Source organism: Macrobrachium rosenbergii, chromosome 2 (genome assembly GCF_040412425.1).
Source record: "Macrobrachium rosenbergii isolate ZJJX-2024 chromosome 2, ASM4041242v1, whole genome shotgun sequence".
Lineage (NCBI taxonomy): Eukaryota > Metazoa > Arthropoda > Malacostraca > Decapoda > Palaemonidae > Macrobrachium > Macrobrachium rosenbergii.
Genome location: NC_089742.1, coordinates 58,699,271 through 58,719,270, shown reverse-complemented (window position 1 = coordinate 58,719,270; position 20,000 = coordinate 58,699,271). Strand labels below are relative to the sequence as shown.

Sequence of the window (20,000 nt, the reverse complement as noted above, 5' to 3'; positions counted from 1 at the left end):
GAATTTTTTTCTTATGCTCATTCGAATTTCCTGATGTTTCGGATTGCCATTTTTGCATTTGCAACTCTCGTGCCATCTCCGGAACGCACTCGGAAGCTGTCTCTTCCATTGTCATTCGAATTATTATCATTTAGCCTTTTTATTTCTCCTCTTGTTTGGGGAATTTTCATCGCCTTATCTCGCGTAGTAATGGCGCGCCTGTTCGTCTGGGATGAGGCATTTCTGTTCTTTTATTAACCTATTTTTCCGCAGCTCTCCTTGCCGAGTATCTCGACACGAGATATACATTTAAATAGCTTCCGGATCTCATTTTTCCTTCAAACATTTAAATAACTCCCGCTCCATAATTTCCTTTTTTTTTTTTTTTTTTTTTTTTTTACCAGCGGACTCCTGCTGCTGCTGCTGCTGCTGCTGCTGCTTCTGCTGTTAGCTGGCAAACTCCCACTACTACTACTTTTCTCCCAACTACTTTTTCTCTCTCCCTTTTTCAATGGAAGATATCCCACTTGTTATAATGGCCATCCCGTGTTGGAGGCTCCTGCCAAGTAGTAGTGAGTGTGGAGCACAATGGAGTTATTTTATTCATGTTCTTACTCTTCTTCTGCTTATTGTTATTATCATTGTTGTTATCGTTATCATCATTATAGTCACCGGAGGTACGCGGAGAGACTCGTTGCCCACGCGCGCCTCTCTCTCTCTCTCTCTCTCTCTCTCTCTCTCTCTCTCTCTCTCTCTCTCTCTCTCTCTCTCTCTCAGTCCTCTTCCTCATCGACTTTCAGGATTTTTGGGTTTCATGTATTCTTTGATATATATATATATATATATATATATATATATATATATATATATATATATATATATATATATATATATATATATATATATATATATATATATATATATATATATATGTCACATATATATTTAAATATATGTGTGTGTGTGTTTGCTTCCCACGAGTTACGGTCCCACATCCCTGTACGAAACTTCTCTTTTAATTTCTTAGCTTTTTTTTTAAGTTGGCTACGAATATTTCGCGTAATATACTTATTTTAAAGTATTATACTCAATATTTATTGTATAGTGCTCTGTATTGTCAGTCCCACGATGTCAAGAATTTATGCAGATGACTAGAGATTAAATGCAAACATCAATATAATTGGTATCCTTAGGATGGTAATACACCATTTATCAGATTATTTTATTCACTATCGTATTGCAATTTTCCATTTGTCCATTCTCATCCAGTCATCATCGATCTTGAAAGTGTCAGTAACATTGGTTTGGTGAAATTTCAAATTATCCTTCATCCGTTTGCAGTAGCTTCTTTCTACTCGGTTATATTTCCTGTCATTGGATTATTTGGGGGATTTTGTATGCAGTTTGTAGTTACATTTTGAAATGCATTACTAAATTATTGTTGGGAAAGTTTTTGGATCTGTGATTTTTTTTTCAGAAGAGATATTTCCAGCCAGTCAATCGGTCAATATTCAGTTGTTTTCTAAAATATTTTAATGGGGAATCAATCAAATCCTGACTTCTTTTGATAAGGGATTTTCATAGACAATGTATTGTTAAGTCTTCAGTTTTTTTGGTAATATGTTTTCTTGGCAGTAATTGTTAAATCCTAAGTTGTTTTGGTAAGGAATTTTTCAAGGCAATCAGTCGATAAATCTCCAGCTGTTTTGGTAAAGTCAGTCAATCGTGAAATATTCAGGTGTTATGGTAAGGAAATATTGTAGGTTGTCAGTTGTTACATCTTCATTGGTTTGTCGTCTTCTTCTTCTTCTTCTTCTTCTTCTTCTTCTTCTTCTTCTTCTGTTTTTTGAGGGAAAGTTGAGGGAGTTTTTGACGATCATCGGAATTTAAATGCTTTATTTGGCCTTTGTACGTTTGCTGTACTATAGGTAACTTTAATTCGTTTGTTATTTGTTATTGTATGATTATTACGTTGATGTGCGTCACCTTTGCTTACGAGCACCGTTTTAGGAAGTGGAATCACTTTATTATGACCTCATTTTACCGTTAAGAAGTAATTTTTTGTATGCAGATTACACTGGCTAGGCAAGAATAAATTGGTGTGTGCCATGGGGTGCATTTATGTGTTAATAAGTGCATGTCACTGCATGTAATGTATATATTCTCTAATGTAACTCAATTGTACCTAAAGGTAAAAATCCCTGACCAGTAAAAAGCAAGACAAGTTTGTTTTCCATTAGCCCTTAAACTCGGCAATGATTGGTGAATCTTGAAAAGGAAAATTATAATAATAATAATAACTCATCCTCAAGGACACATAATATACCGACACGAATGCCTGTTTCAGAGTACGTAATCCCCTGCAATTTCTAGGGATGGTCGCATTGATATTTGAGCTTTCTTTCAAACACTTTATAACGTTAAAACTTAACATTTACTTAACCTTTACTATCTACCTTGCTCACAGATTCTGATATTTCCTTTCCTCTCATGCTGTTGTGTTTTCTCACACTTTCAATAAGTCGTAACTGAACTATGACCAGTTCAGAATTTACCAAGGTGCAAGCTTTATACCTCATCGATTTTTTGGCTTCCCTCTTTTTATTTTTTTCTTAATTTCCCATGCTTTGTTCGTTATCGTTCCGAACATTCTTCCAGAAGGATAATTTGACCAGTTTCCAATTTCTTTCCAGTATACAGCAGAGGTGGTATCATTTCATATGAATGAGCTTATGCTTATGAGTCACTGCTCGTATTCCAGTGATTTGCCTTCCTTTATTTCCTAACTGTCTAAATTTTGCAAAGCCCTTTATATATATATATATATATATATATATATATATATATATATATATATATATATATATATATGCACCCATATTCATTAGAGACTTTGTTGGTCACCCCCTGCCTACCCCCTGTCTTTCTACCTTTGTGTTATCGTCCAAAACATTGCCTTTGGCTTACATCTGTTCTGATAACACCTCCAACTGTCGTTTATATGTGTTTGCCTGCAGACGGTCACGCCCTTTCACTGGTTTCTGTCTCATTTCCTCCCTGTGTCGGGCATTACTTGTTCACGTTCTCCTGAAATATAGAGTATAAAAATTTCACTTTTTAAAAAATTCATTAATGAATTTTTTCCGTTCAACTTCATGATATTATTTTTTTTTTTGTAAAAGTCGGTGTTTTTATAGCGACCCTTTTAACCTGAGATATTTAAAATATGGCTAATAATCCATTACCATCTTTGATGCAGTTGTCTGAATGGGTCATCGATAATAGGGAGGAGACACTGCAGAAACTGGTAAAAAAAATACGAAGGTTGTTATTCAGTGTTTCGTTAATTGTGCCTCACACTTTAGTTAGATTTGTTTTTTAGGTTGTTTTTCACGTCTTCTTATTCAATTACCCCTTCCCTCATTCTGTTTATATTTTGTTATCGATCTTGGGCGATATAAAAAAAGAGAGAGGAGTAATAAAAGAAAAAGCGGAAGACGATCGAAGTTGGTTGAAGGGAAGATAAAGCAGATCCCTTGACGGCCTGTCGTCTTGCAACTAGTATTTGTTTGGAAAGTGTATAACTGTCTCTCTTTTACCCTTCCCTACCTCCGTCCCTCCCCCCTTTCCCCTTCCTCTCCTCCTCCTCCTCCCCCCTCACTCTTTCTCCCATGGCTCCCTCCTGGGGCTCCGCCAGATAAAAATCGGGTGCCTGCTAATGAGACTTGAATATTTTAAGTCCGCTTTAGGTCTTTGCCGACTCCGAGTATCCCTTTTTTTCTCCATAATGGCGACCGGAAGATTTTATGCCTTGATGTTGGGAAGCTTTGATTTATGTGTTGGCGCGTGTTTGTGTCGATATGTTTGTTTATCCCGAAGATCGTGGTTTTATCCGGGCGTTGCCCGCGTGTTTATTTTGGCGAGTTTGTTTGTATGGGATTAAATTTTTTTTTTGAAAGGGGGGGGGGTGGGCCAACTTATACGAGAGGAGAATTTTGTGTTTGTTTATTCGAGTTGAGACTCTAATGGTTTTTGGATGTAGGTAGAGAGGGAGAAACTTTGCTGTTTGTGGATGTGGGATATGCTGAAGAAGAAGAAGAAGAAGAAGAAGTCTTCTTGGTCTGCGGTGTGGGAGCGTTTACACGGGTTCCTGCTGTGGGCGGATGATGTGTACTTGTTCTCTTCCTTCGGCTTATTTACTGTTATTTCATTGTCCAGTTTACTTTGTGGTTCTTTAACTCTTTTTGACGTGTGTGAAGTGGAGCCATGATGTTAATGTTAGTATTCGTTGATGTAGATAGGCACGTAATAATAATAATAATAATAATAATGATAATAATGACGACGATAATGATGATGATGATGATAATTATAATCATAATTATTATTATATATTTTTTACCCTGTCACACTAAGCATTTACAAAATTCATGGGCTTGAAATTCTGAGGATAGCTGCACTTCCTATAACGCTTAGGCACTCTAAAATGTGTCGCTCTTAAGGTAACAAAAAATTAAAATGTACGGTGAACTATTTGATAATGAAATAACAGAGCGGTTAAACCAAAATAAAGTGTTTGTGCCTTTTTGGATCTGTTTTCTAGATTTAATATTTTGTTTTTTGTATGCAACTGCGGCATTAAGATTGAAAATCCAAAATTGTAACGCTAACGATAACGCTGAAATCAATGATTAGTGGCAATAATGACATCTTATTTTTAACAAGTAGGTTCTCCATAGCTATTAAAGTAGGACTTTAATAGCTATGACTTTAATAACTACGAGAAAACCAGTCAGTTGCTGTACATTTCCTTTAGCAAATCTCGCCAAAGCATAAAAGCCAAGGTGCTTCATTTCTGGAGTTCATGTACTGAAAACACGAATAGGGTCCTTATCCTAGCCAGCCAGCATGTTTTCAAGCCCCCCAATATACAGTCTTCAAGGTTTATGCGTAGAAAGTGTCCATGCAACGAAAATTTCGCAACTGGTTGTAAAACTTCCTTTAATTAAAACAATGGTTTGGCCGTTCCCTCTTACCGCCATGCAAGAAGATTTTGGCGTCTGAAATTGACTGACACTGATTTTTCCGAGTTAAGAAAACCATTTCCTTGAACAAAATATACCTGGTGTATTGGTTCTCAAGTTATGGAACTAAACTGACTGTATAAAAAATTTACAAGTATGCCATTCACTCCTGACGTGGTAAGCACTCTTATACTCACTAGGTGTGAAGGCACTTTGCTTTTGAAGGCTGCGCCAGTTCGTTAGCTCTGTATTTTATGGATTTTCATCTCGTTCTTCCTCCAAGACTTCAGAATTGTGCACTTTTTTTTATCCATTTCATTTTCTTTACGTGACCAAGCCATCTTGACCTCTCTGATCCCTCATTCGACAAATCTATCCTTTTCATGGCATCCCCGGGCATCGTACATTTTCCATCTTCCTAACTCCACTGGTGAAACTACTCGGACAATACATCTGGATCAGACTGGTAGAATAAGATATTGAATGCAGGTAAATAAGATGAGGTTTGAGGTCCATATATTTGTAGGTGTTTGCTTGCATCTATACAGACTTTTATATGCGCTCAAAGGAATTATTTGTAAGTACCTGCTTAGATAAGAAAAACAGCTATGATTTATCTCATCATTGTGAGATTTTATTGGCTGTGGATATAAACAAATCAGGAATGGCGTATTTATAGTTACTGTCTCCTCATGTTAGTGTGGTAGTATACGCCACAGACATCCTCATATGTATGTAATACTTTATACCGAGGACGACAGTATTTCCAATGTGTTGACGTAAATAACCTCCCCAATATCCATTTCCAAAACAACGCCCCCGTTGTGGGGGGAGGGTAGTGCCGTCTGTGCATCTCGTGCTCAGTGCACTGTAGGCATTATTTAAGGTTCTTTGCAGCGTCCCTTCGGCCCCAGCTGCAACCCTTCATTCCTTTTTACTATACCTCCATTCGTATTCTTTCTTCCATCTTACTTTCCACCCTTTCCTAACAATTGTTTCACAGTGCAACTGCGAGGTTTTCCTACTGTTACACCTTTGTAACTTTTTACTCTCAATTTTCAGCGCTGAATGACCTCATAGGACCCCGCGCTTGGTCTTTGGCCTTAACTATATATTCCAAAATTCCAATCCAAAACAACGCGACACGTTAAAACCTCAGGTTGTCAGGGGAATGAGACCCTTCCTGTACCGTAAGATGTGATCGTTTTTTATGTTAGAGCAATATATGATCTGGTCATCTACCTCAGCACAAGGCTGCTTTATTAATGTGATTCCATGAGGCATTCACGAAGAAGAGAGGGTCGGTCGTAGTTTCTATGTTTTGTAAGTTTCACGTAACAAATATTGTATTTAGTACTTCCGTTACTTCTAAAATTATCGGAATTTTTATACTGCATGCAACAAGTTGACGGATCTGTTTTGGATTCGCTCTTCCAGTTTTGCTTTATCCTTTTGCCACTTCGTTGTTGTTCTTTGATAATTTTGTATTTTGAGAACGTGTTTATTTCCGTTTCTTTTATTTCATTATTGGTAAACAACACACGTTCTTATTGCAAGAGACATTACTTGATACTGCGACTGTGTTGGTGTCCACTTACCTGATGAAAAGTATTTTACAGGTAATTTTAAACCTAAGCTAACCTTTCATTCTTGCTTCATAATGAAAAATGATCTTTATTGCTCAAATGACGTCTTCCTGTGATGGTTAAGCGCATTTTCACTTACGATTAATATGATTATATTTCTGTTAATTTAACATGATTCACTTTGTGATTAGGCAGTAGTCAGATTTTTTCTGGTGGCTTTCAGCATCCTGTTTTGATTTTTTATTATTGACCTAACTGGTTTGATTGGTCCTGTTTCCTGCTCTCCGATCTTAAATGCTGTAACTTCATACGTCGCAATTCGCTTTATCACTGCAATGTGACGTCTGTTCAAGTGGCAAAGTTGAATTAAAGTTGCAAAATTGAGTCTGAATTTGGTCTGTACCTGTTCAGTGCGCAGTTTAAGACGCAGATTCTATTTCGAATTTTCTGAAAATGTAATGTGTTAATGTGTTCTGTAACAAATATAGAATGAATTAATGGAACGAGGAATTTGGTAGACATTTTAGTAGTGAAAAGACATGTTTGTAATGAAATTAAAGTTTAAACACAGGACACGTAAGTATTAGCTGATATCTTGAAGAAGTGAAAACGTAACTGGTCCATCAGAATTCTTTTAATGCAAGATGTGATTTAAAATCATTACTACAGTTTAAGATTTTCCTTTGCCTTGTTAGTTAATTTTTATTTTTGTTTTCATGATTCTTGAAGAACAATATGTATATTATTTCCAAATTACCACAACGTTTTGGTTTCAGATTGCTGTTATTTCTCTCTCTCTCTCTCTCTCTCTCTCTCTCTCTCTCTCTCTCTCTCTCTCTCTGGTTGCACGAATTTAATTTTTTTGTTCTGTTATTATTACTGTTTAATTTTGTGGCATCCAGGCTCTGGTATTCCATAAATAAAATTCTCTCCGTCAGTCGTTCTCATCAGAGGCCTGCCTTTCGCTTTGTGTGTGCGCATGCGCGCTTTTTATAAAAAAAAAATTTGTTGCGCCCCTTCTCTAACACTCCGACAACCACTTGAAAACAATTTCACGTAAAAAAATAGTTTTATCTTCAGTAATTTAAATGAAAAATGACAGACATAAAAAAAATGTTAATAACTGATTTAATAAGAAATATGGAAAAAATTATGAGACCTCATGTAACTTGCCTCGTAATTGTTTAGAAATGCTGATTTTTTTTTTTTCTTAGAAATCCATATAAAAGTATTGAGCATTTAAACTGGGATGCTTCGTTCCGCGAAAAAGTCAATTTTGTTACGAATGTAACTTTTAGGTAACAAGGTTGTTTTATTTGCTTCATTGAATACATGACGATAATAAGGTACGATAATATGAGACGTTTGACTAGTTTTACTAGTTTTGAAGTACATATATAATTGCTTGCATTGCTACCCTAATAAAATTCTCCTTGTATTGTAATAATCTAATTTCATTTTTTATTTATTTATTTGTTAATATATCTGTTTTTCTAACAATTGATCTCCTCTTTCTGTATTTCCCATGACATTCTGTGGCTTCTTTCAAATAAACACCATTTTCTTTGGAAGCTTGACTTTCAGGTCAATGGCCCCTGTGGGCTTGTCCCATATGAATAGGGTTCGTCGTCTGAATCATAGTAATTTATAGATGTTTCAGTTTTCTATAAAAGAAAACTATTGTGCCGGCTTTGTCTGTCTGTTCGCAGTTTTTCTGTCCGCTCTCAGATCATAAAAACTACTGAGGCTAGAGGGCTGCAAATTGTTATGTTGATCATCCACCCTCCAATCATCAAACATACTAAATTGCAGCCCTCTAGCCTCGGTAGTTTTTATTTTATTTAAGGTTAAAGTTAGCCATAACCGTGCGTCTGGCAACGATGTAGGCTAGGCCACCACCAGACCGTGGTTCAAGTTTCATGGGCCGCGTCTCATGCAGCATTATACCGAAACCACCGAAAGATAGATCCATTTTCGGTCGCCTTGAATATACGCTGTACAGAAAACTCGATTGCGCCGAAGAAACTTCGGCGCTTTTTTTTTTTTATTGTGACTGCACACTCGGTGGAATTTACGGTATTTTCGCTCATATTCTTATTAACGTTTGTACTTTGACCTTCAGTGCGTTGTTTTCGAAGATAGAGCGTCAGAATATGACCATAATGGTGGGACGAAGTCTCCAAAGCCTCACCAGTGTTGCTGCAGCGGCCTTTTCCCCTGCAAAAATAAATGAATCAGGCAATAAATAAATAGAAGATAAAAAAGAAAATAAATAAACAGCAACCTCCAGATGGTTTTCTTTCCAGTTATTTGTCAGTGTTCTCCGGGTTGGGTTTTAATGCAAGGGTAAATAGTAGAAACAGATAGATAAAAGGATTAATAATAGAAATCCTGTTGAGACCAGGCTTGATGTTCCTATTTAGCGGCATACACTAAAATATGAAGGCTTTGTTGATGCTGTTTGATATTATTTTCTATGGTGATGGTGTTTATAGTAAATATGCAGAAGGTACATCTCTGTATATATATATATATATATATATATATATATATATATATATATATATATATAAGAATGTATGATGCGCGCGCTTTACTCTGCCCATACATGTACATTTAGCTTGAATAAATGAGGTTCATTGCGCTTATTAATAAATAAACATAACATGGAAGGATTTAAGCACTTCATGGAAATGTGAAGAAAAGTATGATTCGTGCATTTAATGATACTCATATTTGTCATACTTGTTTCTTTAGTGTATCCTATCGTCTTTAGCGGGATTGTTTTAATCCTAATTTTTTCTCTCTTTTCAGGGTTTTATCTATTTCATTATTTTTGTGATGATGGCGGTGATATGCTAGCACCATCAATATCGCCGGATGGTGTTAGCAAAAAGGGGATAGACGATGATAATGATGGTGATGATGGCGTGGATGGTGTTAGGGTTGATGGAGAGAAGGGTTAGGAGATGCAGCATCTGGCGTCTGGCCGGATGACACTTCTCCCATCCTCTCAACGCCGAAGGAGATCTTGAATTATGCATTTAGAAGCTGGTTGGGCGGGGGAGAGGGGGGGGGGCGGCTCATCGAAATGGGGAAAAGGGAAGGGAGAGGGGTGGGGAAGGAGGTAGGGGTGGAATTTAGGGATGCGGTCCTCGGATGATGATGGGACTGCATACTGGTGACGGCTCACTGCCACCAGAGATCGGTACAGATGCCTTTTCTTACCTGTGAGCGCACAAGGGCTGCCCGTGTTAATTACATCTATGAAATAATGATTAAGGCTCTTCCCCCGGACGCTCACCTAGAGAGACGAGGGGAGAGAGAGAGAGAGAGAGAGAGAGAGAGAAATAGAATGTGAAATGAATGCATAGGATCATTGTAAAGGATTCTGTGAATCCGTGGTGTTGACTTAAAACAAACACATATACAGTATAATGATATTGCACTTTTCTCTAAGGAAGACTTTTGAGGCTTCAAAGAGTTGAATGTGAATTCTTAGTTTCACACTAGTTGCATTCTGTAATTATTACATACAACAATGACAGTACATTTTGTATTTTTCCGTCTAGCTGAGTTTGTATTTTTTCTCTGGCGTTTTGAACAATGTTGCTGTCGTCAACTGCTTCTAGTAGGGAATAACTGCATTGATCTTCTTTACTCTCAATTTCCCTTTCAGTCCTGAATGATCTCATAGGTCCCAGCGCTTGGCCTTTGGCCTAAACTTTACATTCAAATTCCAATTCCATAACAGCGTTGACTGGGCGTATGCCATGGGTACAATGACGTTTCGTTCGACTATATCCAAGCTATATTAAGCTGTAGGGTATGTTTTACACTTGTTTATTTTAGTCAAGTATGGTATGTTTTAATTAGCTGACTTGTCTTTATTTAGGTTGGATGTGTTACTTTATATGAAAGTGAGATACTTCCTGGAGTCTTAGAGGAGGTTCTCCTTTGGATTGTTGCTCGTTTTGTATGAAACAATTACACCTGAGATTTTTGTTTCAGTTACTTTTATAATGTAGTAAGTTATTTTCTTTGGCGTTATGCAAAGAATCCTCTCTTTAAACTTTTAGATTGTTATACATATGTTTCACAACTGTTAGTTTTGCTTGCAATTCAGCTAAAATCTTTACTTAAAGAAAATTTAAAGCACTCAAAATTAACATAGTGTTTTTCCTGAATTTTAAAAATTGAACATGAATAATGTGAATATGTCAAAAGACGATCCTGATTTTGTTGAATTTTCTGTTTACAAAAGGAGAAGCTACTAGCTATAACCTATAAATTAGGGGTTAAAAAAAAAATATATATATATATATATATATATATATATATATATATATATATATATATGTGTGTGTGTGTGTGTGTGTGCATGTTGTATGAATATGCATATATATATATATATATATATATATATATATATATATATATATATATATATATATATATATATATATCTATATATATATATATATATATATATATATATATATATATATATATATATATATATATATATATATATATATATATATATATATATATATATATATATATATATATATATATAGAAAGGTAGAGAGATACAGAGAATATTATCAGATTACATGAAATGTCTAATTTTACTTTTTTTAGGGAACCCAATTTTTTTTTATCTCTTGTTTACTGCAGTAAAGTTTGCGTATTTTGGCTTACATTTGTGCTCGTCTGAGTGACGGACTACAGTGCCAGAATACTGACGGCTTTTGCTTTGTGTTTCATCAGTGGTGTTGGGCTCCATTCTTCAGGTGTGAATCTAATTTAGGCTGTGTGATGGACTGCTACTTTTTTTCTCTTATTTTATTCAGTTAGGTTTTTGTTGGTATTGCAAAGGATTTGCTTTATGTGTAAGTCTATAAATTATATATATATATATATATATATATATATATATATATATATATATATATATATATATATATATATATATATATGAGTGCATTTTATCACATCACCGTGATTTATATACAAGCATTAAGCTACGAATGTTTAATATTATATATACAGTATATATGTGTGTGTTTGTTATTCATTCCTTTACGTAAAATTTGTAGTTGATATTGCTTATGTCGGTAGTTCTTTTCTTAGACCCTTTTAAATTATACAGGGATCTTAAAAACGGGGCAAAACTGTGATATGGCAACGTGGAAAGAAAAACAATACACATATATATTGTGTGTATATTCTATATGTATGTATGTATATGTATGTGCACACAAACATACACACATATATACATATAAATATATATATATACATATATATGAATATATATACGCATACATACATACATACATACATACATACATACATACTTAAAACTCAGTATGGATTGAACGCATAATTTATACACTCGAAATTATCATGGAGACAAATACATGAATTCAAAATGTAGAATCCTCTATATAACGCACTCAGCTAACAACATCCAGTCTTATAATTCCCCAAAACCATTGCGACGACGCCGTCCGCCGGTGTGCGGTGCGAGACGTTTGAAACGACTTCTGCAGCAGATTAGCCGGTTATTGTAAAACGTATAAGTCGAAGTCGAGTGCGGTAATTGTGCGAGAGGAGGCAAAAAGAGGCTGCTATTTAAATCTCCCTGTTTGGATTACTGCCGGTGAGTTTGAACTCGAGTTGCGTTTTTATTCCGGACGGTTCTTTTCCTGACACTCGTCGGAGGGCTCTTTTTTTTTTTTTTAACTCTTCTTTTCCTCTTCCCTCTTTCTTTCCCTCGCGCAGAGAGAGAGGTACGGTGCACGGGAGCGGAGGATGAAGAAGGGCGCGAGAGGGAACGGAGGAGAAATACTTATCACCAAGGAGTCTGTGAAGGGGAGAGAAATGTCATTGTGAATGGACCTTCATCTCCTTCGTTTCGTTCGGGGAACACTGTTCTCGTCATTGTCCCCGGTTCTGTATTAAATTGTTCATTGGACATTGAGATATTTATGAAATCCATTTGCATTTAATGTAATTTTTTTATGTCTACATACTTGTATGACGTTTATCTTTATGTGGGCATTCTTCATTTATTCGTTATTCATTCCTGTACGTAAAATTTTTAGTTGATATTGCTTATGTCGGTAGTTCTTTCCTTAGACCCTTTTAAATTATACAGGGATCTTAAAAACGGGGCAAAACTGTGATATGGCGACGTGGAAAGAAAAACAAGAAGAACAGTTATTTTTATGTGGGCTTTCTTGATTTAATTTAATATTCATTCCCTTACGTTAAATTTGCAGTTCATAATGTTTATATCGATAGTCTTTTCCAAGTCCCTTTAAATTACACAAGAATCTTAAAAACGGGGTAAAACTGTTATGGAAACGTGGAAATAAGAACGGGAGAGGAGTTTGTTTTGTTCCGAACCGAGTTTGTTTTGTACGGACCATCATATAAGATTTAACATTTAAGCTGCCACTGTGAAGTCTGGAGGAAAGGGGATGTAGATTCTTTTTCAAACTTTGGATGGAGAATATAGATTAGAAAATTATCAACTTCTGGGAGAGGGCCTCTCTCTCTCTCTCTCAGAAAATTTTCAACTCCTCGGAGAGAGAACTCTCTCTCTCTCTCTCTCTCTCTCTCTCTCTCCAGAAAATTATCAACTTCTCGGAGAGAGAATTTCTCTCTCTCTCTCTCTCTCTCTCTCTCTCTCTCTCTCTCTCTCTCTCTCTCTCTCTCTCTCGCTTCCACGCCGCACGGTGTTGTATTGTAGGCTAAAAGAAAATTGTTTTTAAAATATTTCGTGAGGTGTTTGTAACAATTTATATGTCAGCCATAGAATTTTTGGGTAAGACTTCTGTTGTACTCCGCAGACAATATTAAGTAGAACCATGTAGACAGGTCAAGTAGCTTACGTTAAAAAAACCTACGGATAATATCAGAAGAGAAGGATTGTGCAATGTCGTGTAGGTAAAGAAGCAAGTTAGACGGTCGTAACAGCAGACCGGGAGTATTATATTAATATTATCTTCAGTATATGAACTCATAATAGTTTCTTCCTGGTTCCGGTGGAATTTAAACTTGTTACGCCTTCGTGCTAAGAGTTTATCTAGCAGGGCTTCAGAATTAGAGACTTTTAAGACTGGGCTATGCTTCAGACTGGGTATACCGAAGCATGTTAAGTAAAATTCGCCAAAGTCTTCCTCTAAACTGGGTATACGGCAGTTATTTGGGCGGCTAATATCGAATATGAATGCAAGGAAGCATAAACCTTAGTATTTTCAGCCTTTGTGAGTCTCTGTCTCTCTCTCTCTCTCTCTCTCTCTCTCTCTCTCTCTCTCTCTCTCTCTCATTTTGCTGTGAGTGACATTTCGTGAGGTTTGTTTGAATCGAGGAAATTAGCAGAGTAAAGAAAATATATTTTGGGAACGGGAAAGATTCTCGATTATATTTTTATCGGCTAACTGAACATGATACAATGCCATCATTAAGAAACTTGAAATGGATTTTAATTCTGACTTAAAAATAATTTCGCTGTTCACTTGTTGCAGTCGGAATGTCGGAAACATTCATGGGTTCGGTTGAAATTGAAGTGTATAGAGATTCTCAATATGCTTGCAATTGCACACACGAAATTACACAGTACCCCCCATTTTGAGGCATTTTAATCAGCCTTTGATAAAAGCTTAACCGATGTGTTGCTGAGCACGCCTTGAAATATTTTAACCATTTATGAAATAGAAATGTATTTATTACCAGACGTATTCTACGTCTTAGAAACACTGTCAGTAATAAGTATATGTTTTTTCTAGGGAATTTTAGGTATTTGTTCCCATATTTGAAAGCATCTGGTAGCAAGTGACAACACACCCCTTTCCACCTGGGTTCCGTTTTCCTAATTTAAGAATCTCTCGTTTTTTTAATGTCATCTTTTCCTGCATTTTGTTAAAGTCGCCATCTCGTTTTTTTTTTTTTTTTTTAATTCGAGGGCTTAGAAGTTGGCTTCGTTTGTTACCCGATTGATGTTATACAATATATTTTGTTATTTTTATACGCTATCTTATCCTAAGCAAATGTGTCAGATAAGGTTTCCGTTATATTACTAACTGTATTGAATAATTATGCTGTTACTGTTTCGAAAGTCTGTATTTTTATGAGTGCTTTTTCACTCAACACTGATGATCTGTTTCATGGTATTTCCATTATTGTGTCCTTGTTTAAATTGTGTGTGTGTGTTTGCTTGTTTGTTTGTTTGTTTGTATATGTATATATACATACTTATATTTAAGTATATATGATGTTTGTGTATATATATGTATATTATGTATATATGTGTACTGTATGTTGTTTATGCAGTGTATTTTTATGTACATGTACGCATTCATAATCATATCTTCTTACTGCCTAAAAAAAAACTCCTGATATGGATCGAAGGACGTATATAATTATGTAATCGAGTCTCTGTTCCCTTCAAGAAGGTAAATGAGCACATATCAGTAGCGCTTCTGTCGTAGTATATACTGTCCTAAAATGGAAAATTGCAGTATCTGCAAAATTTTCGAAATTGAGGTTTGCCACATATCGGGCTAGTGAAACACTAATACACAAGACACTACAGTTTCAGAATGATTATTCAATGCTTTCTACGAGTATTTAGTCGATTCTATTTGCAGTATCTGCAAAATCAGTATTAAGGCAACGGAGTATCTACCATTTTTCTCAGTTTTGTAGTTTTGCAAATACTGCAGTCTTCCATTTTAGGACAGAATATCTTAATGCTGGTAATGTGTGTGTGGTTTAGCGATTATTATTTTTTCTGAGGAATAACTGTTTAAAATCCATCAAAATATATCTGGAATGCATTTCGCTGCAAAATTCCGGTGGAAGTTCATTTTCTTCCCCGTGAAATCACTTAGAAACCAGATACTTGAACCTGACGCTTGGTTGGTGTTCCATGTCTTTGCCGTGGACATTAATTTTTTGTCCGAATTATTAAGTTACTTACTGTGCATTAGCTAAGTAATGACTTAGTGTCTCGACGTATTCTCAAAATTAGATATATTGGTGATACTCTAGTACATACATTAGTTATGTGTGTTGTATAATGCCATTAGTTCCTCGCTGGACGAGTCGGTAGAGTTCTCGGCTAGCACTCTGCTAGGCCCGAGTTCGAGTCTCCGGCCGGCCAATGAAGAATTAGGAATTTATTTCGGTGATAGAAATTCATTTCGGTATAATGTGGTTCGGATTCCACAATAATTGTAGGTCCCGTTGCTATGTAACCAATTGGTTCTAGCCACGTAAAATAAGTCTAATCCTTCGGGCATTAGCTCCTAGGAGAGCTGTTAATCAGCTCAGTGGTCTGGTTAAACTAAGGTGTACTTTCTTTGTATAATGCCATTGAGGTTTTGAATATACGTGCCGTAAATTTCGTAAAGAACATGCACTCATGTAGTATGTAGTATATTTTATAAGAGCAGTAGACTTCTAAAATTGTTGCTGCACTGTAAAGTACACCTCGAGACGTAATTGTATTTTTACTCTCAAAAATATAAATACACTTGTATAAACAATCGGTTTCAGATTATATCATATCCCACCGTAATTGAATGTTCTTTTATATTATGACTGGCGCAAGATTCCATATTGCAGTAGTGCAGATATCGTAATTTTTCCATTCGCTTTACTGGTATTTATTTCTTCAGTTCAGCTGAGATTGACTTCACATTCACCTTTCAATAATTATGCAAGCCTTTTTTATTGTTAATAATTTAATTGTTAGGGTTGTTAATAGTTTGTAGTATCTGTCTGTCTGTGGTATTTTTTGTTATTAAACTCAGTAATTCAGTTTCCATTTTAAACGTTAATTTTGAAGTTTTCTTCAAGGGTATATGTTATAAGTATTTATCCTTTCTTGGTCCTTTGACTGTAAGTTAGGAAATGCGGATGATTTTCATTGTCATCTAATGTTTTTTTTTTTTTTCAGAAAAGGCCCAGAAGTACAACGACCTGATCTTCCAAGGCATAACGGACCCAGGTAAGTCTCTTGAATATATGCATGCATTTTGTATTTTGTGGCTCACCTGCAGGTATTCCAGAAAAAAAATCGAAGCCATATGTCAGTTCCTGTAAGTCTTGTGCAGGAAATGCGGGAAGATTATTTATTTCATTTTCCCCTGTACAAGGAAAGATTTTTGTAGGACAGGAATATGTACTCTCTTGTTTAGTTTCGATCAGAAGGAAAGATTGAAGCCTCTAAGTGTCGTTTATGAAATACGGCGCTAGGTATTATGAAACATAGCACTCTTAATTCACGTATATTATTTTTCGGAATATTCTCCATTGTAATGGTACTCAAGTCGGGAAGTCATAAGATAAATAGCCGTGCTGCGCAATCTTTTTTTTTTTTTTTTATCTTTCACAGATAAGTGCTTTTTGTGATGATTTGTTTGAAAAATGTCTGTAAAGCACTTGTCAGTGTAGTATAGGCGTTGATTATTTATTTTGCATCTTGAGCAGTGAAACACCCGATATGTAATAGGCCTAGGTATCTTATCCCATTTTCTGGGTCCCGGTCCCCTCACCTTGGAGCAAACATCAATATTTATCATCATGGAACGGATATCGATTGTGTTCATAGTTCTCTTGTCCAATTTATGTTAGTATGGTTTTTTCCCCTCGATTATTAGATGTATTTATATGTCTCTGGTTATTCGTATTTTTTGTGTAAGCAAAGGCTATTCAGATTTCCTTTTTAGTTTTCTGAAAAGAGCACTGTTGTGCCGGCTTTGTCTGTCCGTCCGCACTTTTTTCTGTCCGCACTTTTTCTGTCCACCCTCAGATCTTGAAACCTACTGAGGCTAGAGGGCTGCAAATTAGTATGTTGATCATTCACCCTCCAGTCATCAAACTTACCAGATTGCAGCTCTCTAGCCTTAGTAGTTTTGATTTTATTTAAGGTTAAATTTAGCCATAATCGTGCGTCTGGCAACGATATAGGATATGCCATCACCGGGCCGTGGTTAAAGTTTGATGGGCCGCGGCTCATACAGCATTATACCAGACCACCGAAAGATAGATCTATTTTCGGTGGCCTTGATTATACGGTATACAGAAAACTCGATTGCGCCGAAGAAACTTCGGCGCATTTTTTACTTGTTTTTTTCCGTTACGAAGGTAGCGGTTCTAGCTCCATCTCCACATATCAAGTAAAGAAAAGCATTCGTTATTGTGTTTCTTTTCGTTATTTTCTTCTTTACGAAATTTACGGCGCGTATATTCAAAACCTCAGTGGCATTATACAATACACTTAATTTGTGTATATACTAGAGTATCACCAGTATATCTAATTTTGAGAATACGTCGAGACACTAAGCCACCAGTGCCGTAATGCAGACATGCAATAGCACAGTAAGTAACATAATAGTTCGAACAAAAAGTTAATGTTTTAATGGTCTTCTCCGCACTTAATGTTTAAGATGAGGAAATGAATCATGCTCTGCGGTGCTTTGCAAAGTCATCCATACTGTTGTAATCTTTCCACTTGATTTTAATTCCTTTCTTCATTTATCTTTTCGTCCCTGTTCAATAAATTTAATAAGTAATATTGTAACTTATTCAGCTAGATGTATTAATATCAGACCAAGTTCTAAACGTGGCTAAAATCTTTAAAAAAAAAAAGAAATGTTATGGAACGGTTTGTAGTGAAGATCAGTTGGGACCGAATTGTTGGGAGAGTTAATTGAAGGGAAATCTAATGCCCGTGATATGAAATAGATTCAGAATCGGGAGATGTTTCAATAACGTATCGAGAGAGAGAGGAAAAATATATATGTGTGCATGTGTTATTTGAGACTTATATTGGTATCACACTCCTGACAACTCGGTTAATGAATGAATGGTGTTTCGAAAAGTGCTCTCTCTCTCTCTCTCTCTCTCTCTCTCTCTCTCATTTATACACGCAATTTTATGCAAAGTTGTCTGTTTATATGTACTTCCGTGTCTTTCACGGCCGCTCAATTTCGGTACGAAATTGGATGATTAGCTGTAAATATTGAATAAAACAATATATATATATATATATATATATATATATATATATATGTGTGTGTGTGTGTGTGTGTGTGTGTGTATAAAACATATGAATATATATGTGTATATATATATATATATATATATATATATATATATATATATATATATATATATATATATAATAGAGAGAGATCATGGTCAAGGTACTCATTGCCTGAGGGGAAATGGCATGCAGTTAGGAACTTCTTCCCATAATACTTGCTGAGACTCTCAAGACTTCACCTGTTGGAGCCACCCTCTCCATGGGGGATAAGATGTATGATTTTGTGTGTATAAATATATATTTAAATATATGTATGTATGTACATTTATATACTGTATATATATGTGTGTATGTATATATATGTCTGTGTGTGTATGGATGTGTGTATATATATATATATATATATATATATATATATATATATATATATATATATATATATATATATATATGTATATATATATATATATATATATATATATATATATATATATACATGATAAGATTAAGTATAAAGATATGATAATTTGAAAGAGAAATTTTGTAATACTGAATAGTATTAAGTGTACTTTTTTTGTGTGAGCTTACCTTGGCCAACCAAGCAGATAATGTGTTAATTGGCCCACCACCAGACCTTACTCTGAGCAGACCACCTTCACTTTTGTCCTGTCTCTCGCCTTTTTTCTTCCTGCATTTTTGGATAATTTTTTTTAATCTGCATTTTTTATTTTTTTTATGCTCAAATTACACACAGAATTTTTAGTTTTAATTAATTGTTTTCTTCAGATTATTTTTTTAAGATATAAAGATGCTCTCCATTGTCTTTCTTGTGATTTTGCACGTTGTGTTTGCTTAAAATGGGAATATTTAGGGAGGGTTAAAAATGTGTCCTTAAATGTCGATGACGCCATTGCCAATGGATCGAGAAAGACAGAGAAATATCAAGGGATATAAAATAATAAGAGTTTAGACATGGAACGTGTACTCATTAGGGAGAGATTTGGATGACTTTTCCAGACACTACATTATATATATATATATATATATATATATATATATATATATATATACATATATATATACATATATATATATGTGTTGGGTTGGTGTGTTTGTGTACATATACATACATAGACACGCACACACACACACACACACATATATATATATATATATATATATATATATATATATATATATATTTTATATAAATTATATATTTTTTAAAACGACAGAAATGTAAGGAGAGAGAAGAGAATATAATCCAGAGTCCTTGCTTTGTTATTCTTGCAAATATCCCCAGGACTCATTACTCTCCACCCCCTTCATTTTCACCCCCCACCC

At 35.2% G+C, this 20,000-nt stretch overlaps 1 protein-coding gene across 3 annotated transcripts in view; it reads left to right on the top strand.

Annotated features, from left to right (window-relative positions):
- The window catches only part of LOC136847512 (Fanconi anemia group J protein homolog), a 924,459-nt gene that overhangs the window by 541,131 nt on the left and 363,328 nt on the right, over positions 1 to 20,000 (top strand). For all 3 annotated transcript variants that reach the window (XM_067119254.1, XM_067119260.1, XM_067119265.1), the window contains one exon: positions 16,566 to 16,616. In XM_067119254.1, the coding sequence (XP_066975355.1) occupies positions 16,566 to 16,616 (51 nt within the window). The remainder of the gene's footprint in view (positions 1 to 16,565; positions 16,617 to 20,000) is intronic.